The sequence below is a fragment of the Palaemon carinicauda genome, chromosome 36 (genome assembly GCF_036898095.1).
Source record: "Palaemon carinicauda isolate YSFRI2023 chromosome 36, ASM3689809v2, whole genome shotgun sequence".
Classification (NCBI taxonomy): domain Eukaryota; kingdom Metazoa; phylum Arthropoda; class Malacostraca; order Decapoda; family Palaemonidae; genus Palaemon; species Palaemon carinicauda.
Genome location: NC_090760.1, coordinates 2,668,828 through 2,690,322, shown reverse-complemented (window position 1 = coordinate 2,690,322; position 21,495 = coordinate 2,668,828). Strand labels below are relative to the sequence as shown.

The 21,495-nt window shown below is 44.2% G+C and overlaps 1 protein-coding gene across 1 annotated transcript in view; it reads left to right on the top strand.

Annotated features, from left to right (window-relative positions):
• Positions 1-8,432: 8,432 nt before the first annotated feature.
• The window catches only part of Polr2F (RNA polymerase II subunit RpII18), a 57,174-nt gene continuing 44,111 nt past the window's right edge, over positions 8,433-21,495 (top strand). The window contains exon 1 of the mRNA XM_068359872.1: positions 8,433-8,604. Within this exon, the coding sequence (XP_068215973.1) occupies positions 8,576-8,604 (29 nt within the window). The 5' untranslated portion in view covers positions 8,433-8,575. The remainder of the gene's footprint in view (positions 8,605-21,495) is intronic.

The window sequence follows — 21,495 nt, the reverse complement described above, 5'->3', positions numbered from 1 at the left end:
GAGAGGTGAATGCTCGAGTGCTTGGACGAGGATTAAAACTGGTAGACGAGAATGACCATGAATGGGAGGTAAATCAGTTGTTGTTTGCGGATGATACTGTACTAGTTGCAGACACAGAAGAGAAGCTTGGACGATTAGTGACAGAATTTGGAAGAGTGTGTGAGAGAAGGAAGTTGAGAGTTAATGTGGGTAAGAGTAAGGTTATGAGATGTACGAGAAGGGAAGGTGGTGCAAGGTTGAATGTCATGTTGAATGGAGAGTTACTTGAGGAGGTGGATCAGTTTAAGTACTTGGGGTCTGTTGTTGCAACAAATGGTGGAGTGGAAGCAGATGTACGTCAGAGAGTGAATGAAGGTTGCAAAGTGTTGGGGGCAGTTAAGGGAGTAGTAAAAAATAGAGGGTTGGGCATGAATGTAAAGAGAGTTCTATATGAGAAAGTGATTGTACCAACTGTGATGTATGGATCGGAGTTGTGGGGAATGAAAGTGATGGAGAGACAGAAATTGAATGTGTTTGAGATGAAGTGTCTAAGGAGTATGGCTGGTGTATCTCAAGTAGATAGGGTTAGGAACGAAGTGGCGAGAGTGAGAATGGGTGTAAGAAATGAGTTAGCAGCTAGAGTGGATATGAATGTGTTGAGGTGGTTTGGCCATGTTGAGAGAATGGAAAATGGATGTCTGCTAATGAAGGTGATGAATGCAAGAGTTGATGGGAGAAGTACTAGAGGAAGGCCAAGGTTTGGGTGGATGGATGGAGTGAAGGAAGCTCTGGGTGATAGGAGGATAGATGTGAGCGAGGCAAGAGAGCGTGCTAGAAATAGGAATGAATGGCGAGCGATTGTGACGCAGTTCCGGTAGGCCCTGTTGCTGCCTCCGATGCCTTAGATGACCGCGGAGGTAGCAGCAGTAGGGGATTCAGCATTATGAAGCTTCATCTGTGGTGGATAATGTGGGAGGGTGGGCTGTGACACCCTAGCAGTACCAGCTGAACTCGGTTGAGTCCCTTGTTAGGCTGGGAGGAACGTAGAGAGTAGAGGTCCCCTTTTTGTTTTTGTTTCTTTGTTGATGTCGGCTACCCCCCAAAAATGGAGTTTTTATGATAAAACAAAGTTTTATGAATACTTACCTGGCAGTTATATATATACAGCTGATATCTCTAAATCGGTAGAATTTTTCAAAACGAGGCAACCGCCTTGTGGTGGTTGGGAGGTAGGTTACCGGTAACACCCGTCACAGGGTGGTCCAAGGAATCATTCCCGTGTCCAAGACTTCAGTTCATCTATGCCCGACCTGTCTCCTGAGGGGAGGTGGGTGGGCCTTCGAATATATATATAACTGCCAGGTAAGTATTCATAAAACTTTGTTTTATCATAAAAACTCCATTTTTATGAATAGTACTTACCTGGCAGTTATATATATACAGCTGATTCACACATTTGGAGGAGGGAAACAGACAGTAAACATCGTTGGGGAAACAACAAAAGAGTTGTAGGAGATAAAAACACCTCGATTCCTTGCCTGCTAAGGTAGCTGATTCAAAGGTACAGCCTTTAGAGTGGCTTTCCCTTAGGAGAGTTTATCCAGGAGTAAGCCTGCAAAGCTGCAAAAAACTCAATCGAGTCTGTCAAAGGGATAAGACCAACAACTTGACTAGACTTCAGAAACTACCTTCGCCCCATATAATAAAAACTGCAACCTTACTAAAACTAACCACCTAACCCTGCAACATAGACATAAACTATCTATCTAGAGTGAGGGAACCGCACCACAAGACGAAGTCCTTAGACCATCATAAAAACACAAACCCTCATACATGCATATAAACCAAGGTTGAGTGGGGTTATTAACTCCTTTGCCTAATACAGAAACCGCAGCTATGTATGGGCCCAAGGTATAGCACTTGCCAAAGTCTACTCTCACCTCTCTAAGTTAATGAGAAGCGAAGACAGAGTTGTTCCTCCAGAAAATAGCATCCATGAATAGCCTAACTAACATATATTCCTGATATGCCAGAGAGGTAGCAATGGCTCTCACTTCGTGAGCCCGTAATTTCAACAGGGCGAAGTGTTCCTCCTCACATAAGAGGTGGGCTTCCCTAATTTTCTCCCTCAGGAAAAAGGACAAAGCATACTTAGATAGGGGTTTTTGGTGGATCTTTCACTGAACACCATAATAAGTTGGATGCACAGCTCACGTTCATAGTGTGAGCCAAAAAAAAACTTTGAGGGACCTAACTGGGCAGAGGAGTCTTTCCTTCTCTCGACCCACTAGGTTCGTGAGGTTAATGACATCAAACGTCATAGGACAGGGTTACGAAGGGTTCTCGCTCTTTACGAGAAAGATGAACCTTAAGGCACAAACTGCCCTATCCTAATTGAAGCTCACCATCTTCCCAATCGCCTGGACTTCGCTGACCTCTTGGCATTCGCTAGAGTCATAAGGGAGAGGGTTTTCTTCGCTACAACCCGAAGAGAGGCTAGCGAGATAGGATCAAATTTCTTGGAGCACAGAAACTTAAACACCACATCCAGGTTTAAGAGTACCTATTACGTCGTCTGAAAAGACCCAATGAGGTCCTGCAAACCTTGATTTTGGGACAACTCTAGGCCTCTATGCCTAAAGATGGCGGAGAGCCTACTGCTGTATCCATTGATGGTAGATACAGCCAGCTTAGCATCCTGTCTGAGGTACAAGAAGAAGTCTGCAATCTGGCTCAGATAGGTAGTGGATGAGGAAACTTGTGCCGCCTGCACCAAGCTCTAAAGGTCTCCCACCTAGATTGGTAGACTCTTTGTGAAGAGATCCTCCTTGCTCTGGCGACAGATTTCGTCGCTTGTGCCGAAAAGCCTCGAGATCTGACAAGCTTCTAGTCAGTCTGAAGGAAGTCAGTTGAGAGCACGGGGGGTAAGATGATACCTCTCGAAGAGGGGCTGTTTGAGAAGATCTGGACTTGCCGAAGTCTTCTTGGGAAGTCTATAAACATCCCCATCACTTCAGAAAACCATTCCCTAGCAGGCCAGAATGGAGCCGCTAGGATCATTCACCCCGAATTGAGGAGATCGAATTTCATGAAGACCAGATTGATGATCTCGAACGGGGGCAACGCAAACATGTCCACCCCCGTCCAATTCATCAGGAAGGAGTCCACTGCTACAGCTTCCTCGTCCGGGACTAGGGAGCAGCAGTAGGGGATCCTCTTCTTCCAGTTGGAGGCAAAAATGTCTGTTACAGGTCTGCCCCACAACATCCAGAGACAGAGACTTGCGGGTTGAGAGACCATTCTGAGGGAAAAACAAGTCTCTTCCTGCTGAGCATGTTTGCCCCGATGTTTCTTGCCCTAGAACAAACCCCCTTTCTAGATCCAAGAAATCAGAATGAAGGCGTCCTTGATCTCGACACACGATTCGACTAGTGTCATCACGAAGTCCTAGATTCTCATGTTCAAAGTCATGCCTCATGCTAGAACTTCGACGTCAAGCGTCCTGAAAGACGAGGCGCCGATCGTCCTGTAAGACGTGGTGCCGATAGTCCTGTAAGACGTGGTGCCAAAAGTCCTGCAAGACGTGGAGCCTGTAAGACGTGGAGCCGAGAGGTTAACAGAGCGAGATGCTGAATGTTCTAAAAGACAAGGTGCTGAGTGTCCTGGTGTCAGAAGAGACTCTTCTTGTTAACAGGAAGACCTAATTATTTGATAGGCTCAACGTTATCTAAAAATCCAGATAAAGGGACGCTCTGATTTCTCCAGAGAGCAGTATTCCGCTACATAAAGCAAAAGTTACGTGAACATGAGAGGGGCGGAGCTGAGACCAAAACACACGCCCGAAACTGACCCATTCTACACCCGTTCTTCCTTGTAAACAAACCTCAGATAAAGTTTGATTGCATAGCCTGCCATTTAGACTCCTCTCTAGAACTGGGAGAGAGAATCGTTGTAGCTAAAAACTAAAGGAGGTTTCCCTATAAAAGGAAAAAGTAATCCTCCTTCAGAAGAAGTACTGACCAAAGGTCTGCTCCCCTCTTCTCCAAAGATTTTGATGTCTCCATGGAGAACTTTGACTTCTGAATGAAGGTGTAAAGAGCATTTACGTCCAGGACCGGACAAAAGACTCCCTCTCCCAAAAGAGAGACATTGAAGTTGCAAAGTTGTTTAGGCAGTAAAGTCTTATCGGAGTAACTAACAAAGGAGGATTCACTAGTAAAAACACGGACCAAAGGTCTGCTCCTCTCCTCTCCCAGGCTCGCCAGAAGTAGCAAAGTCTGGCTCCTATCAATCCCTGCTCTTTATCAAATGTTATTTTTCTTCCTTCACACTAAAGAAAACTAAAGAAAAAAAATAAATGAAGGTAAAATCAATTAAATTTTTTTTTATAAAGTACATCAGCAACCATACGCCTAGGATGAATCGGTATTATTCCAAGTAAATAAATAGTAAAATTATCTCAAACATAAGGACTGACTGTTGTTTACCTATTATCCGACAGAAATTCTTTGAGTTGGATTGAAAGCTTCCTCAATCTTATACTGAGGGTATCCCTTGCATTTTTATTTTATTTTCACGGCTTCTCCGCTTTTTTTTTTCTATCTATCCTGCTTTTCATGTATATGAAATCTTCCAGCAGCATTTCCCTGTTTTCCTCTTGATTTTGAAGTTTTTTCCCTTTTGGATCCAAAATTTTCCTAAAACGGAAATTTCCCGCGTGAAATTGAAACCTTAGGTATCTTATGTAGGTGGCCAGATAGGAGGCGAGGGAAGCCTCGAGCGTCTTCACCTAAGATTACACCATTTTTCACCAGTTCCTGAAGGGATATAAGTTCAGTTGTTCGTTTCTAGCCACAACTAATCAACAGTTTATTGGCAGCAGGGATGCCGGATTCTCCACACTAGGCAACTCCACGCTCAGCGGTGTCACTGATTAGTCCCAGTTTCACCTCTCTAAGTCTCACTTGATAACGTTTGTCAGTTACACTAAAAGTGACATTACAATGACATAACTCAATTTTATAACTATATAAAATCATTCATAGCAATTAGAATTAACAATGGAAGTACGAACATAGATTAAGAACATCGATTGGATTATGCTATATTGTATTTTAGGCTAAGATTTTTAGCCATTTACTGAAAAAAAAAAATATTATAATTCGTCCATTTTAAAATATCATAGTAGTGATGTGATGACATTAATTTTACACAAACATCACTTTTTACATTATTACAGAGCTTTGTATAGTGCAGACCATAAAAATGCCTTCAAAGAGGAAAAGTAAAGTTATGAAACGACAGTATGAGTAGGTAAGCCTATTTCATATAATCCTCACAGCATTTTGTCTACAGAAATTGCAAAAGGATACTCACATGAAAAAGAATAAACTTTTAGATTTTTCTTGAGCTGGCGAATCAATTCGTCAAAAGGCAACTGTTGTGCGGTAATTGCAATTAATTCCCTCAAGTTCACTGATTTAAGAATCAGTCTTTCAGTGAGTCGACAACATCAAGCGCTGAACTCCACTGAGCCTCCTACTAACCTAGTCCCATTGCATCCACACTTCCATAGACTTTACAATGATTGTATTTTTTATATAAATATCACGGGGAAAATAGATAATAAAACACTCATATTAATTATTTATTACGTTTTATCACATTTTAATCAACATACATCATCTCTTTACAAAGTGTGGAATTTATTAACACTCGGATTCCACATTTGATCAAGATGTGGAGCAGATTAGTCGTATCGATGACGTAAATTCCACGTTTCGGCAGCCCTGATTGGCAGGTGTTTCGGAGAGCAAAAAATGAATTAAATAAATGGAAGTTATAGCAATCAACTGCAAATGGATGGTGATAAAATAGTGGACAGGCCTACGCCTTTTTGTGCTTTGCAACCTATTTAATCACCATTTAGTTATATATATATATATATATATATATATATATATATATATATATATATATATATATATATATATATATATATATATATATATATATATATATATATATATATGCATCTATACTATGGGTCTATCAAAAATGCTACATTGGCATGGCGTGAAGTTTAAACAATTTGCAGATGACACACAATTTTACTTCTCCATAAATGATATACATGACACTAGTGAAACTCTAAACCGAATCCTGGATAGTGTTAAAGAATGGATGACATTTAAACGACTAAAATTAAACGAGAACAAAACTGAATTCATAGTGGTGGGCAAGAGAAACAGCGTAAGAAACTTAGGTGATATGAAAATGAACATAAATAATGACTCGGTGCTGATATCTAGTAAAGTTCGATATCCAGGTGTATTTTTTTACTGTAACCTGTCTCTAAATGCACAAATAAATAATGTAATAAAAAGTGCTGGTTATCATCTAAGAAATATTGCGTTTATAAAAAAAGTACCTGAACGAAAATTCTGTTAAGAAACTTGTGATAAACTGTTATCAGAATTGACTACTGCAACTCTATCTACTAAAAGTCCAACTTAAGAAATTACTAAACATAATAAACAGAGGAGCAAGACTGATACTAATTGATTTACAATGGCTGCCGATTAAAGCGAGAATTGAATTCAAAATATGTACAATAACCCACCAAGTTATCAGAACCGGTCGTCCAAAATACTTAAGAGAATTGCTACATATTGCGCAGCCAACAAATCGCGTCGACACGAGAGTAGTTACAGAAGGCTTCAAACTACTGGAACCTAGATTTATGACCACTTTGGGCTCAAGAGCCTTTAAATATGCGGCCCGAGACTATATAATAAGCTCCCACGAAACATTCGAATAATTGAAGATATTAAGACTTTCAAGAGGAAACTGGAGACTTTCTTATTTCATGAGTCTTTCGACAGTGACGATTTAACAGTAAATGAACAATATGTGACTTGAAAAGATAAATACTGTGAACAAGGTAAAACAACAGTGGAGGTCCTGTAGAGAGTGGGGTTCTCCTGTTGTATGGGACCGGAAAAGCAGCCATCAAAGTAAAGTAAGTAAAGTATTGAAGGATATGGCCCACAGCCTTACATCAGGGAAATGAATCTGGATAAGTCATCCCTTGTAATGAAGACAAGATTAAATATGCTCAATTTAAAATCGAATTCCAGGTGAAAATGTGAAGATGATTTGTGTGAACTGTGTAAAGATGAAGAAATTAGGACAGCCAATGAATGAAAACATAAATTTAGGTACGCTAAAGAGTCCTAGCAGAGATCTGGCTGCATTTATAGGTAGGGCAATGCGTATGAAAGAAGAACTTAAAAAGTCCAATCTGACCACAATAGGTTGCTAAAACTGATGATAACAGGGTGTTATCCTATCTAATTTCAAGGTAGAATGGGATAAAAGTAAAGATTGAGAATCTCCTTATTAATTTATTTAAGGCACAGTTAATATAAGCTTAATAATAAGAATAAGCTTAAAAGCTTTGCACCTATCTATAAAGTAATAGAGTGCCCGCAAACCTATTTTGCGGAGTGCGCAATAAGGAACTAGGACCAGAAAAACACTACTACCATCTATTAAGTTCATGTCCTACTAATAGAGATACACCATTGTGAAATTTCTAGACTCTTCGATCTACCTTTATTAGTGTCTTGTGTACGGGTGGCACAATATACTATGAGCTCGTGTTTAGCTGTAATGAGTTAAGAAAACTTAGAAATAATAATATAAACATAGGGAATCTAGAAACACCAACACAAAGATAGTAAGTTGGCCACAGCACCAGCCACCCATTGCTATACTACCACTAGAGAGTTATGGCGTCTTTTGAGTGGTCAGACAGTACTATAATGGATCCTTATTTCTGGTTACGGTTCATTTTCCTTTGCCTACATATACACCGAATAGTCTGGCCTAACCTTTATATATTCACCTCTGTCCTCATGCACCTGACAACACTGAGATTACAAACAATTCTTCTTCAACCAAAGGGTTACTGCACTGTATTTTGTATTGTTGTACCGTATTATAGGGCAATGTAACCTAGGGAAAATCCCCTAATACCTATTTTCTATAGAAAAAATTCCGCTCTCTTCGGAAATGACACGGGCACACCATGCTATCTAATTTCTCTTCCTCTTGTTTTGTTAAAGTTTATATGGGAAATATTAATTTTAATGTTATTGTTCTTCAAATATTTAATTTTTCTGTTTTTCCTTTCCTCGCTGGGCTATTTTCCCTATTGGAGCCCCTTGGCTTACAGCATCCTGGTTTTCCAATTAGGGTTGTAGCTTAGCGAGTACTAATAAAAATAATAAAAGAGGTTACCCGGTATATTAGAAGGGCCCTTGAAGTTAGAAGTAAAAGTATGCAAGCTGTGCTGCTGCATAGTAGGTAACTAATTATAATAAATTTACTTCTAGTAGTGTGCCCACAATCACAGTGTTTTGGAGAGAGCAGCGAGGAACCTTGAAGTTCTTGAACCTAACGCTCTGGCTCTGTCGCTGCACGCTGTACACTTATCGCTTGTGGACTAGTGACTCACATCATTTAGGAACCATCAAATACGCCATCGTTTTGTCTGCCACCAAAAGTATTTTATAAGCCACCACTTTTCGACATGGCCGACGAAGAATTCGATGGAGACGAGTAAGTAATTTTCATGTGACTTGAATTTTAGGGCATAACTAATTATAATGATGTCCTGTATGCAAGAAGGCGGCGAGCCATGGTTCCACAATGGTTGTGGTAAAATGGCAAGGAAGATTATAAAATGTTGCAGACTACTAAAAGTGTCTTTTGGTTTTGTAGAGAATGCAGGGGATCATATAAGAATAGGAAGGTAGAGTATATAAAGTTGGAGACAAATGATAGGCTAATACTGGATAGCCGCCGCTAGAGGTACTTGAACAGGCAATAATAGAAATAACGATTCAATGGGCTCTTCAGAGGTAGGACAACGAGTTAATTTGCCGGGGTGTATGTATGATATTGGCCACCTGTATGTATTATGTCCAACTTAGAATACGGCAGTGTAAGGCGGGTCACAAGGGGTGTTAGCTCCCCCCCCCCCCCGTTAGGTATGTAGGCAAGGACACGGCTTGTAGGTTAGGGGGGAAAGTTTAGGTTAGTTGTTGTCCACTAATAATGAACACGTGAGGAACTGGCTGCTGATATACAAAGGCTTCAATGATCTGGGCTCTTTTCCCTGTTGGAGCCCCTGGGCTTATAGCATTCTGCTTTTCCAACTAGGGTTGTAGCTTAGCAATCAATGATGATAATATTATACAATTTTTAGGAAAGCGCAGAGGAAAAACAAAGAAAGTATAAGGTTAGGTGTGAATGGCTGTTAAAAGATGATGTAGGGGTAACGAGTTGAAGTAATGGAAACAATCAGGTTTGGTAAGTTCAAAATAGGTAATAGACCAACTGATAACCAAGCTGGTAGAAACCAAAGAAACAGACCGAGGCCAATACTAGTAAAAATAAAAAGTGAAAGAGAGAAGTGGACAATTTTAGGAAAGGCTAAGAACCTTAGAAATCGTCCAGAAACAAGAAGCGTTGAGAGAAAGAGTAAAATAGGCGTCTAAGGGAAGAATTACAAACAGACAAAATGGTGAAGATGTATGGTACATAAAGAAAGGAATGTTGCACAGAAGGGAAAATTTTCGGCAGAGCGAGGAAGGCAGGCACAGGTTTTAAGGAAAGAAGAAGAATATAAACATAAAATAAAAGAAAACTTTAAGATTTATTTGTTGTACATACAATTCTTGACAAAACAAAAAGTGATGGAAGTTGAGAAGGAATTAAATAGTAGAAATAAAGTTTTTTGCTTGACAGAAACTCACCAAAATTTATAGAGATTAAACTTAATTAAGGGTGTTAAAGATATAGAAAACATAAGGAATATATTAATGGGCCTTGCAATTTATTTCGGAGCCTGTGAAGTTCGTTGAGACAGATGAAAAACCACATTTAAAAAGTTGAACATACGCAAGAACAATTACACCTCTCCTAAGGTTCCCCACCTAACCTAATCTAGGAGGCGTATCCTTACCTACTGGGGGCCTATACCCCTTGCAGCCACCCCGTAGACTACTGGCTTCTATTTTACTTCAAAGATATTCTCAAAATTATTTTTATTCACTATATTTCAATAAAACTTTACCAGTACATTCGTTTAAACCCTTAACCATTAATCTCTAGATAATAATAACTGAGGTAATCAAGTTGTAAGTTTGTATAACTGATAATTAACACCAAAATACTAGCCCCCGGGGCTAACACGTGTAGCGAAACATGTTCCTCTTGTCAGAACATAGGACCAGTGAGATAATGTTTAATCGCAAGCGAAGCGAGCATACTGCAGAACGAAAACCAATAAATCATTATCCCAATCAAGTTAGGATGTAGTAATTCAATGGACACTTTAATGAGCGACTCCATAGAAAATGGAATGTTAAGTCACGTTTGCTATGCATCTGGAATTCGTGGAAAACAAAAGCTCTTGTGTTTTGACCGTGTTTCATTAATATTACTCGGTAGTTGACCTGCTATAGCTCAAAACCTATGGATTTCCACCAGAAATCGTCATAAAAACATTAAATACACCTAAAATTGCACAACATTCCCTTTTTATAAATCTGTAAAAAAAATATTTTAAACATTAAACTTACCTGCTGGTTATATAAAAATAGCTTTAGTCTCTGTCGTCCGGCAGAAATTCAAAACTCGTGGCAATCGCAGATAGAGTAGCCAGGTGTACACGTACACCAGCGCCCTCACGCGAGATACACAGAACCACTCCATGCTTCTTCAGATCTTTTCTGCTGCCATTGCTGGCAACATCGTTGGAATTCACTCGCTAACTACCTTGTATTTTGGATAGTTATCTTTGGTGATGTACAATTTTTGGTTATTGGCTTTCGCTTGTTGGATTTTGCTTTCGGATTCTCATGAAACTTTTTTGATTTGGATGATTTGGATTATTTTGACCCTTGCTTGTTTTATATCTCTTAACTTTTCAATATGGCTGACCCCTCTCCCTCTTATAGAAAGTGTGTGAAAGGGTGTAAGACCTGGCTTCCTAAAGCCACTGTAGGTCCCCACTCAATTTGTACTAAATGTAGGGGTAAAATTTGTGAGTTTGGAGATCGATGTGGAGAATGTGTTGCGTTGTTTGAGAGTGAGTGGCTGGCTTTTGAGCGCTACTCTCGTAAATTAGAGAGGGACAGAGTTAGGCGTAGTTCTTCTCGTTCTGGAGAATCATCCACTTCCCAATCTCCACAAAGCCTTCCCATCAGACGACAGGATAGCAAGGCTGAGGAAGGTCGCAAGCTCTTTTCTCAGACGAGAAGAGCTTCCAGCCCAATCGTGGTTACGTCTCCTCGGTCACCTCTCATCTTTGGCTCGTCTAGTTCCCAACGGTCGACTCAAGATGAGATCCCTCCAGAGGCGACTCAAGTCCCGGTGGAAGCAAGGTTACGATTCTCCGGACGTCATGATCCCTCTGGGTCCTGCGGAATGGACGAACCTCCAGTGGTGGGTGACAGATGAGAACCTACGAAGAGGAGTGAATTTTCTCGTCCTCCCCCTGTATCTGATGCTGTTTTCAGACGCCTCAAAGAAGGGGTGGGGGGCCCACGTTCTGCACCACAGGACCCCAGGCCTGTGGTCAGAATCAGAAAAGTGACTCCATATAAATCTTCTAGAAATGAAGGCCATTTTCTTGGCCCTTCAACAGTTCCAACAATACTTGGCGGGTCACTCTGTGGTGGTGATATGCGACAACACCACAGTAGTGGCTTACATCAACAAGCAAGGAGGTACCTTTTCAAAGCAGCTATCCCATCTTGCAGTAGAGATACTGAGATGGACCGAAGTCCACTCGATTCCACTATCGGCACGTTTCATCCCAGGCAAGAGGAATGTGCTCGCTGACAATCTGAGCAGAGCGTCTCAGATAGTGAGTACCGAGTGGTCTTTGGATCATCTAGTAGCCAACAAAGTCCTGACTTTGTGGGGTTCCCCGACTGTGGATCTGTTCGCAACCTCTTTGAATTTCAAGCTTCCGCTGTACTGCTCCCCAGTCCCGGATCCCAAGGCACTCTGGCAGGATGCCTTCCAACAACGGTGGGACAACATCGGCGTGTACGCCTTTCCCCCGTTCTGTCTGATGAGGAGGGTTCAACAAGACCAGAATATCAGTCAATCTTTCAATGACTCTCATAGCTCCGCTATGGCATCACGCGCAATGGTTTCCGTACCTTCTGCAACTCCTAACGGAACTTCCGAGAGAACTCCCTCCGCGACACGATCTACTCAGACAACCACATGCCAACATCTTCCACAAAGCCATAGCTTCGCTTCGACTTCATGCCTGGAGACTATCCAGCATCTCCTCGCTGAGAGAGTGTTTTCGCAACAAGTTGCGATCAGGATGTCTGGACATCTGCGAAAATCATCCGCATCTGTCTACCAGGAAAAACTGGAAAGTCTTCTGTGGTTGGTGTCGTGGAAGGGGGTATCTCTCCACTCGATGCCACTATTCCAACAATAGCGGAGTTCCTCGTGTATTTGCGGTAAGAAATGCGCCTTTCAGTCTCGGCGGTGAAAGGCTATCGCTCAGCCTTAAGTCTAGCCTTCAGGCTCAAAGGAATGGACATTTCTTCTTCGCTGGAACTTTCCCTACTCACACGAAGTTATGAACTTACCTGCCCTCAGTCGGAAGTGAGACCTCCTCCATGGAACGTGGTTTGAGTTCTCAGGTCTCTTAAGAGACCTCCCCATGAACCATTACGCCAGGCTTCAGATCGCCACCTAACTTGGAAGACTGTGTTCCTACTAGCTTTGGCTTCAGCCAAGCGGGTCAGTGAACTTCATGGTCTCTCGTATGACATCGCCCATTCCAGGGGATGGGGGGAGGTAACGTTCAAATTCGTCCCTGAGTTTATTGCTAAGACTCAGAATCCGGGGGTGGCGGACCCTCGGTTCGACTCCTTCCAGATTTCGAGTCTTCGTTCTGTAACAGATGACCCAGACCATCTCCTACTGTGCCCAGTAAGGAGTTTGAGGCTATATCTCAAAAGAACGGCTGCAGTCCGTCCTCAGGTGCAAGCATTGTTTGTTAGCACTGGGAGGACTAAGAGGAGGGTCACCAAGAACACCATCTTGGCATGGATTCGTAGAGTGATTCATCTGTCCCTGAATCCAGACCCTCCTCCGTCATGTCGCCCTAGAGCTAGAGCACATGATGTCAGGGGCATAGCTACGTCCCTGGCCTTCAAAAAGAATTTCTCAGGCTGGGGTGTGGAAGAGTCAGACGACCTTCACAGCCCACTACCTGCAAGACGTGACCCACAGGAGGCTCGATACGTTCTCTATCGGCCCTGTGGTGGCTGCACAACAGCTGGTTTAAAACCTCGGGCTCCTTATTGAACAAGTAGCAGAAGGTTGAGGGCATTGTTACCCAGTCTTAGCCTGCATGAATGAAAAGGTTTGTCTGGCCCTTATTCTTTTCTTCATCTTCCCCTCTCTTGGGGAAAGCAGCATCCTGGGTTCTCTGCACAGCTGACCTCAAACCACTGCAGGTAAACCATGTTTCCTTGTGTTCCTAGTATTAAGCTAATACTGTCACGTCCCCATACCCTGACGAGGTGGTATTGGGAGAGTCCTAGCCTAAAGTTTCCATCTAAAGGACTACAGGTCAACTTCCTAGGACGAGTCACACTTTATTATACCTTCACACACAGCTTGCGTAGGCCGCAGTCCTTGCGTAGCAAGGTTCTAGCGAGGTGCAGGGACTCCTTATTTTTGAGTGCTGACACACTCAAATAACGAGCCCCCGGGCAAAGCCAAAAGCCAGTACTGGCTGGGACGTTCCACCCTTCCTAATGGGTGAGTCACCCCTATTAAATAACGAGGTTTGTATGTCAGTTATGGAACAAATGACAAATTCGTAGATAATTTGTATTTTTCCTAACTTTACAAACCCTAGCTATTTAATCAAACTTGCCCGCCAGCCTTATCCCCCTTGAAGTCTTGAAGTCCTACATCCAAGCAAACGGAGCTCAAGCACAGGTGTGAGGGGGGGGGGATGGGGTTGTTAGCAAGCTACCCTCCCCTACTCCTGCTAACTAGCGGTGGGGTAGTAAACCCTCGTTAAAATTCTAATGGCTCGTCATTTCAGCTACGCCGAAAGTAATACCCCTATTAAATAGCTAAGGTTTGTATAGTTAGGAAAAATACAAATTATCTACGAATTTGTCATTTTTCTTAACTATACAAACCTTGAACTCTTCACTCATACTTGATCCGCCATCACCTAACTCCCCCAGAAAGTCTTTCCTTTAATAAAAAAATAAAAGTGACGTCATATCTCCTGTGTGTATGAGAGCCGGGTGTCTGGTCTACCCCCTACTACCACAGCTAACTAGCGGCAGGTGGTTGTACCTAGCTGAAACTTTTATGGTTAGTTTCAGCTTACCAAATTACAGTACATATTCATGGTAAAGAGCTGAAGGTTTTTATAGTTATGAAAAATACAAATTTTTTCAATATTAAACTTACCCGATAATCATGTAGCTGTCAACTCCGTTGCCCGACAGAATTCTACGGAAGGGATACGCCAGCGATCACTATACTAGAAGGGGGTGTACTCACCAGCGCCACCTGTGGCCAGGTACTGCAGTACTTCTTGTTGACACCACCTCAATTTTTCCTCTGTCGTGCTTCCGGCAAGACGTTCATGGATACGCTTATAATTTTGGAGTCTTGTTCACGGTTTTTGGTGAAGTATTGCTCTAAGATTTCAGCTTTCGCTATACTGGAAACCTTTCTATTAGCTTAGATAGCTTTTATATTGATTTGATTAATGGTTAACGATCTTTTGCTTTATTTGGAATCCCCCTTGACTAGCTCTTTGATTCAAGATGTCCGACCTTTCTCAAGCCCCTCCCCATAGACGATGTAGGTCTTGTAATAGGCGTATTCCGAAGGCCTCGGTTGATCCTCACACCGCTTGTTCCGACTGTAGGGAAAGATCCTGTCAGTTGGAAGATCGATGTGAGGAATGCGCCGGACTTTCGGAACTTGAGTTTGTTCGATTCCTTAAATATACCACTAAGTTAGAGAGAGAGAGAGTTAGGAGGAGTTCTGCTCGCTCTTCGCTTTATTCCTCACCTCATGATCCTCAACCTTTTCCTCCCCCTGTAGTGGCTACCCCCGAACCTACTATTTGTGCTCAGCCTGATATGTCCGATGTTTTGCGTGCCATTCAGGCTTTAGGTGACAAAGTGGAATCGGTAGTGAGTGACCACAAGTTCCTCTTGGCGGACGTCAAGGAACTTAAGGTCAAAAGTGCAGTGGGAAGTGGTAGTGCCAGTGCTGTGCCGAGTGCTAGTGTCAGTGCGGTGCCGAGTGCTAGTGTCAGTGTTGTGCGTGAGGGTACTTCGGTGCGTGCCAGTCGTCCTCCCAGTCCGGGACCTCTTGCAAGCTCCCAAGCCCAGGGGAGAAGCAATGTCGAAGGGCAAAAGGGTTCGGCAGGCCTTGATCGGCGCACAGAAGTATCCTCGGTGGTTGCGGGCGTGTCTTACAGAGACCGTCACTCCCACCCGCAGACGATTGAGCCCTTATTTTCTTCGTCTGCAGAAGAAATTTCGGGGAGAAAACGCTGGACTCAGGTCTCAAGACCTCTTAAACGTAAAGTCCAGACCTCACGAGTTCAACAACCCGGATGCAGTCATTGGGTTAGCTCTGACTCTCCGCAGTCATCAGGTGACTGCACACCTCCTAAGAGAGGTAAGGCGATGCCTCAACAGACCTCATCTTCTGTTAAGGCTTTGCCTCAACAGACCTTATCGTCTGTTGATCCCAAGATGACTTTGCTGCAGTCCATGCAGTCGCAGCTTGCGGTCTTAATGCGTGAGTTTCAGGCAGAGAAGGTTACACCTCCTCCTGCGAGCGCTCCTCCTCACCGCAGTCCAGTCTGCCAGACGTACGAAGTTGAGGTTCCTCAAGCTACCTCCATGCGTGAGCTACCGCGTTGGGAGTTGCCAGTTACCAGCGTTGTGCAGCAACCTCCACCTTCCTTAAGGCAACCTCAACAATGGGAACAGGAGTCTTATGCCTTACATCCTCCTCTTCCTTTGAGGCAAGAGTTTCTTGCAGTTAGACCATCTTCGAGGCAACAACCTCTTGAGGTACGACAACCTCTACCATCCTTGAGGCAGCCACCTCAGCTCTCGCAGCTGCTACCTCAACTTTCCTCGAGGCGAGAGCCTCAACTCTTGAGGCTAGCACCTCAAGAACCTCAACTCGTGAGACAGGAACTGCGTTCTGCGCAGCCGCTACCTCAACTCTCGCAGCTCACACCTCAAGAACCTCAACTCGTGAGACAGGAACCTGCTACTGCGCATCCACCTCAACCCTTGAAGCAAGCGCAACTCTTGAGACAGGAAACTCATGCTAGGAGTCAGCCACCTCAACGCATGCACCTACCTTCTTCTACTCTACTTGACCAGTCTTTGCAGCCTGAACCTCAGGTTTTAATACAGTCGCCTCTCTCCACACTTGCTCCTCAAACCGCCGCAGAACCTCCTTCATCCCAACCTCTTGACTTTGTCGTTACCAGCCCTCATCCTCTTCAACAGAGACTTGAGGATGAAACCGCAAGTGTTTATGCACCCGCTTGTCAGGATTCTGCTGTTCAGCACACCGCTGTAACTTTACCTCTCCCTTCGCACCACTCAGGTGATGAGGTTTCTGAGGAGGAAGCTGCGCACCTTGATGATCCCTCTTCGGACGTGGAGGAACCCAAGTCTTCTCCTCCCTCCATTGACTTTCGCAAGGTCCTGGCTCTTTTCAGAGAGGTTTACCCGGATCATTTTGTTTCTGCTACCCCTCGCTCTCCTCCATCTGAGTTTTCGCTAGGCATGCAACCTGTTAAGTCGGCCTATACTAAGCTCGTCTTTGCTAGATCCTCTAAGAGAGCTTTAAGAATGTTAGGGGATTGGTTGCAGTCCAAACAGCAACTAGGGAAGACTTCTTTTATGTTCCCTCCTACTAAGCTGACTTCTAAGGCGGGCGTATGGTATGCCACAGGAGAGGAACCAGGCTTGGGAATCCCTGCCTCTGCCCAGGCTGACTTCTCAAGTTTGGTCGACTCTCCACGTAGATCGGCTATGAGGCGCTCTAAGGTCTGCTGGACCTTTTCCGACTTAGACCACTTCTTAAAGGGTATATTTCGTGCCTTTGAGATTTTCAATTTTCTCGACTGGTGCCTGGGGGCCTTGAGCAAGAAGACTGCCCCTGCTGACAAGGACTCAGCCATGCTTATAATGTCCTGTATGGATAAAGCAATTCGGGATGGGTCCGGCGAACTTGCCTCAATGTTTGTTTCAGGAGTACTCAAGAAAAGGGAACAACTTTGCACTTTTCTTTCTACTGGCATCACCTCTTGTCAAAGGTCTCAGCTACTTTTTGCTCCGCTTTCTAAGTTCCTGTTCCCCGAAGAGCTTATCAAGGATTTGTCTGCGGCCCTTATTCAGAAGGACACTCATGACCTTGTGGCCTCTTCAGCTCGTAAGGCTAAGGTTGCTCCTTCAGTTCCCAGAACTTACCGCACCCCAGTGGCCGATACTCCTGCTACAAGATTTATTCCGCCCTTTCGTGGCAGAGCCCCCAGCCGAGGAAGTACCCGTCCAGACTCTTCCAGGGGCAGGTCTAAGAAAGGTCCCAAGACTTCAAAAGGCAAACACTGACTCTCCTCCTCTCCAGACAGCAGTAGGAGCCAGACTCAAGACCTTCTGGCAAGCTTGGGAAAGAAGAGGTGCAGACGGCCAGTCTGTCAAGTGGCTAAGGGAGGGTTACAGGATACCATTCTGCCGCAATCCCCCTCTGACCACTTCTCCCATCAACCTCTCTCCCAACTACAAGGAAAAGGACAAGAGGCTAGCGTTACACCAGGAGGTGTCGCTCCTGTTACAGAAGAAGGCAGTGGTGATAGTCCGGGACCATCAATCCCCGGGCTTCTACAACCGTCTCTTTCTGGTGGCCAAGAAGACAGGAGGTTGGAGACCGGTGCTGGACGTCAGCGCGCTCAATGCTTATGTCACCAAGCAGACGTTCACTATGGAGACGACGAAGTCGGTCCTAGCAGCGGTCAGGCAGGAGGACTGGATGGTCTCGTTGGATCTGAAAGACGCTTACTTTCACGTTCCTATTCATCCAGACTCCCAACCTTTCCTGAGATTCGTTTTTGGAAAGGTTGTCTACCAATTCCAAGCCCTGTGTTTTGGCCTAAGCACAGCTCCTATGGTGTTTACGCATCTGATGAGGAATATTGCAAAATTCCTCCACTTATCGGACATCAGAGCCTCCCTTTATTTAGACGACTGGCTGTTAAGAGCCCCCACAAGTCGTCGCTGTCTGGAGAGTCTCAACTGGACTTTGGACTTGATCAAGGAACTGGGTCTATTGGTCAACTTAGAAAAGTCCCAGCTCATTCCCTCTCAATCCATCGTTTACCTGGGAATGGAGATTCGGAGTCAGGCTTTTCGGGCTTTTCCATCGGCCCCAAGGATAAGCCAAGCCCTAGAATGCATCCTGAGCATGCTGAAGAGGAACAGTTGCTCGGTGAGACAGTGGATGAGTCTAACAGGGACCCTGTCATCGTTAGCCCTGTTCGTCGAGTTAGGGAGACTCCACCTCCGCCCTCTCCAATTCCATCTAGCAGCTCACTGGGACAAGGATTTGACGCTCGAAGCAGTCTCTATTCCTGTCACCAAAGAGATGAAGACTACTCTCTTGTGGTGGAAGACCAACATCCTTCTCAAGGAGGGTCTATCGTTAGCGATTCAGACCCCCAATCTTCATCTCTTTTCGGACGCATCAGACTCGGGCTGGGGCGCGACCTTGAACGGACAGGAATGCTCGGGAACATGGAACAAGGAACAGGAAACGCTCCACATCAACTGCAAGGAGCTGCTGGCAGTTCATCTGGCCTTAATGAACTTCAAGTCCCTCCTGTTAGACAAGGTGGTGGAGGTTAACTCCGACAACACCACAGCCTTGGCTTACATCTCCAAGCAGGGAGGGACCCATTCGAGGAAGCTGTACGAGATAGCAAGGGACCTCCTCATTTGGTCAAGAAGTCTAAATCTCACTCTGGTAACGAGGTTCATTCAGGGCAACATGAACGTCTCAGCAGATCGCCTCAGCAGGAAAGATCAAGTCATCCCCACGGAATGGACCCTTCACAAGAGCGTGTGCAACAGACTTTGGACCTTGTGGGGTCAGCCTACGATAGATCTGTTCGCCTCCTCCATGACCAAGAGGCTTCCTTTGTACTGTTCCCCAGTTCCAGACCCAGCAGCAGTTCACGTGGATGCTTTTCTGCTGAATTGGTCCCATCTCGACCTATATGCATTCCCGCCGTTCAAGATCATCAACAGAGTCATTCAGAAGTTCGTCTCGCACGAAGGGACACGGCTGACGCTGGTTGCTCCCCTTTGGCCTGCAAGAGAATGGTTCACAGAGGTACTACAATGGCTGGTCGACGTTCCCAGGACTCTCCCTCTAAGAGTGGACCTTCTACGTCAACCTCACGTAAACAAGGTACACCCAAACCTCCACGCTCTTCGTCTGACTGCCTTCAGACTGTCGAAAGATTCGCTAGAGCTAGAGGCTTTTCGAAGGAGGCAGCCAGAGCGATTGCCAGAGCAAGGAGGGTATCCACTCGTAGAGTCTACCAATCCAAGTGGGAAGTCTTCCGAAGCTGGTGCAGAGCCAATGCAGTTTCCTCTACCAATACCTCTGTAACCCAAGTAGCTGACTTCCTATTACATCTAAGGAATGTGAGATCCCTTTCGGCTCCTACGATTAAAGGGTACAGAAGTATGTTGGCTTCAGTTCTCCGCCACAGAGGTTTGGACCTTTCCTCCAACAAGGACCTTCAAGACATCCTTAAATCTTTCGAGACTTCTAAAGAACGTCGTTTATCCACTCCAGGCTGGAATCTAGACGTAGTCTTAAGGTTCCTTATGTCTCCTAGGTTCGAACCTCTCCAGTCAGCTTCCTTCAAAGACCTTACTCTCAAAACTCTTTTCCTCGTCTGCCTTGCAACAGCTAAAAGAGTTAGTGAGGTTCATGCCTTCAGCAAGAACATTGGGTTCACATCCGAATCAGCAACATGTTCTTTACAGCTCGGATTTTTAGCTAAGAATGAACTTCCTTCACGTCCTTGGCCTAGATCGTTCGAAATTCCTAGCCTTTCCAACATGGTGGGTAACGAGCTAGAAAGAGTTCTTTGCCCTGTCAGAGCTCTGAAATACTATCTTAATAGGTCAAAACCTATACGAGGACAGTCAGAAGCCTTTTGGTGTGCAATCAAGAAACCTTCGATGCCTATGTCCAAAAACGCAGTTTCGTATTATATAAGGCTTCTGATTAGAGAAGCCCATTCTCACATGAAGGATGAAGACCTTGCTTTGCTGAAGGTAAGGACCCACGAAGTGAGAGCTGTAGTCACTTCGATGGCCTTTAAACAGAACCGTTCTCTGCAGAGCATTATGGATGCAACTTATTGGAGGAGCAAGTCAGTGTTTGCATCATTTTATCTTAAAGATGTCCAGTCTCTTTACGAGAACTGCTACACCCTGGGACCATTCGTAGCAGCGAGTGCAGTAGTAGGTGAGGGCTCAGCCACTACATTCCCTTAATCCCATAACCTTTTTTAACCTTTCTCTTGAATGCTTTTATTGTTGTTTTTTGGGTTGTTACGGTAGGCTAAGAAGCCTTCCGCATCCTTTTTGATTTGGCGGGTGGTCAATTCGTTCTTGAGAAGCGCCTAGGTTAGAGGTTGTGTAGAGGTCCTTTAGTATGGGTTGCAGCCCTGTATACTTCAGCACCTTAGGGTTGTTCAGCCTCCTAAGAGGAACGCTGCGCTCAGTAAGGAAGACGAACTTATTAAAGGCAGAGTAATGGTTCAAGTCGACTTCCTTACCAGGTACTTATAATTTCATTGTTATTTTGAATAACTGATAATATGAAATACGGGATACTTAGCTATCTTATAGTCATGTACACTGGTTTTCACCCACCTCCCTGGGTGTGAATCAGCTACATGATTATCGGGTAAGTTTAATATTGAAAAATGTTATTTTCATTAGTAAAATAAATTTTTGAATATACTTACCCGATAATCATGATTTAATTGACCCACCCTTCCTCCCCATAGAGAACCAGTGGACCGAGGAAAAATTGAGGTGGTGTCAACAAGAAGTACTGCAGTACCTGGCCACAGGTGGCGCTGGTGAGTACACCCCCTTCTAGTATAGTGATCGCTGGCGTATCCCTTCCGTAGAATTCTGTCGGGCAACGGAGTTGACAGCTACATGATTATCGGGTAAGTATATTCAAAAATTTATTTTACTAATGAAAATAACATATTTTTGAAATTGTCATTTTCCCCCTCAACCACCCCTTCCAGTCCTGGGTCTAAGGATATACTGTCAGTGAATCGTCTATGACAGGCTGTTGCCG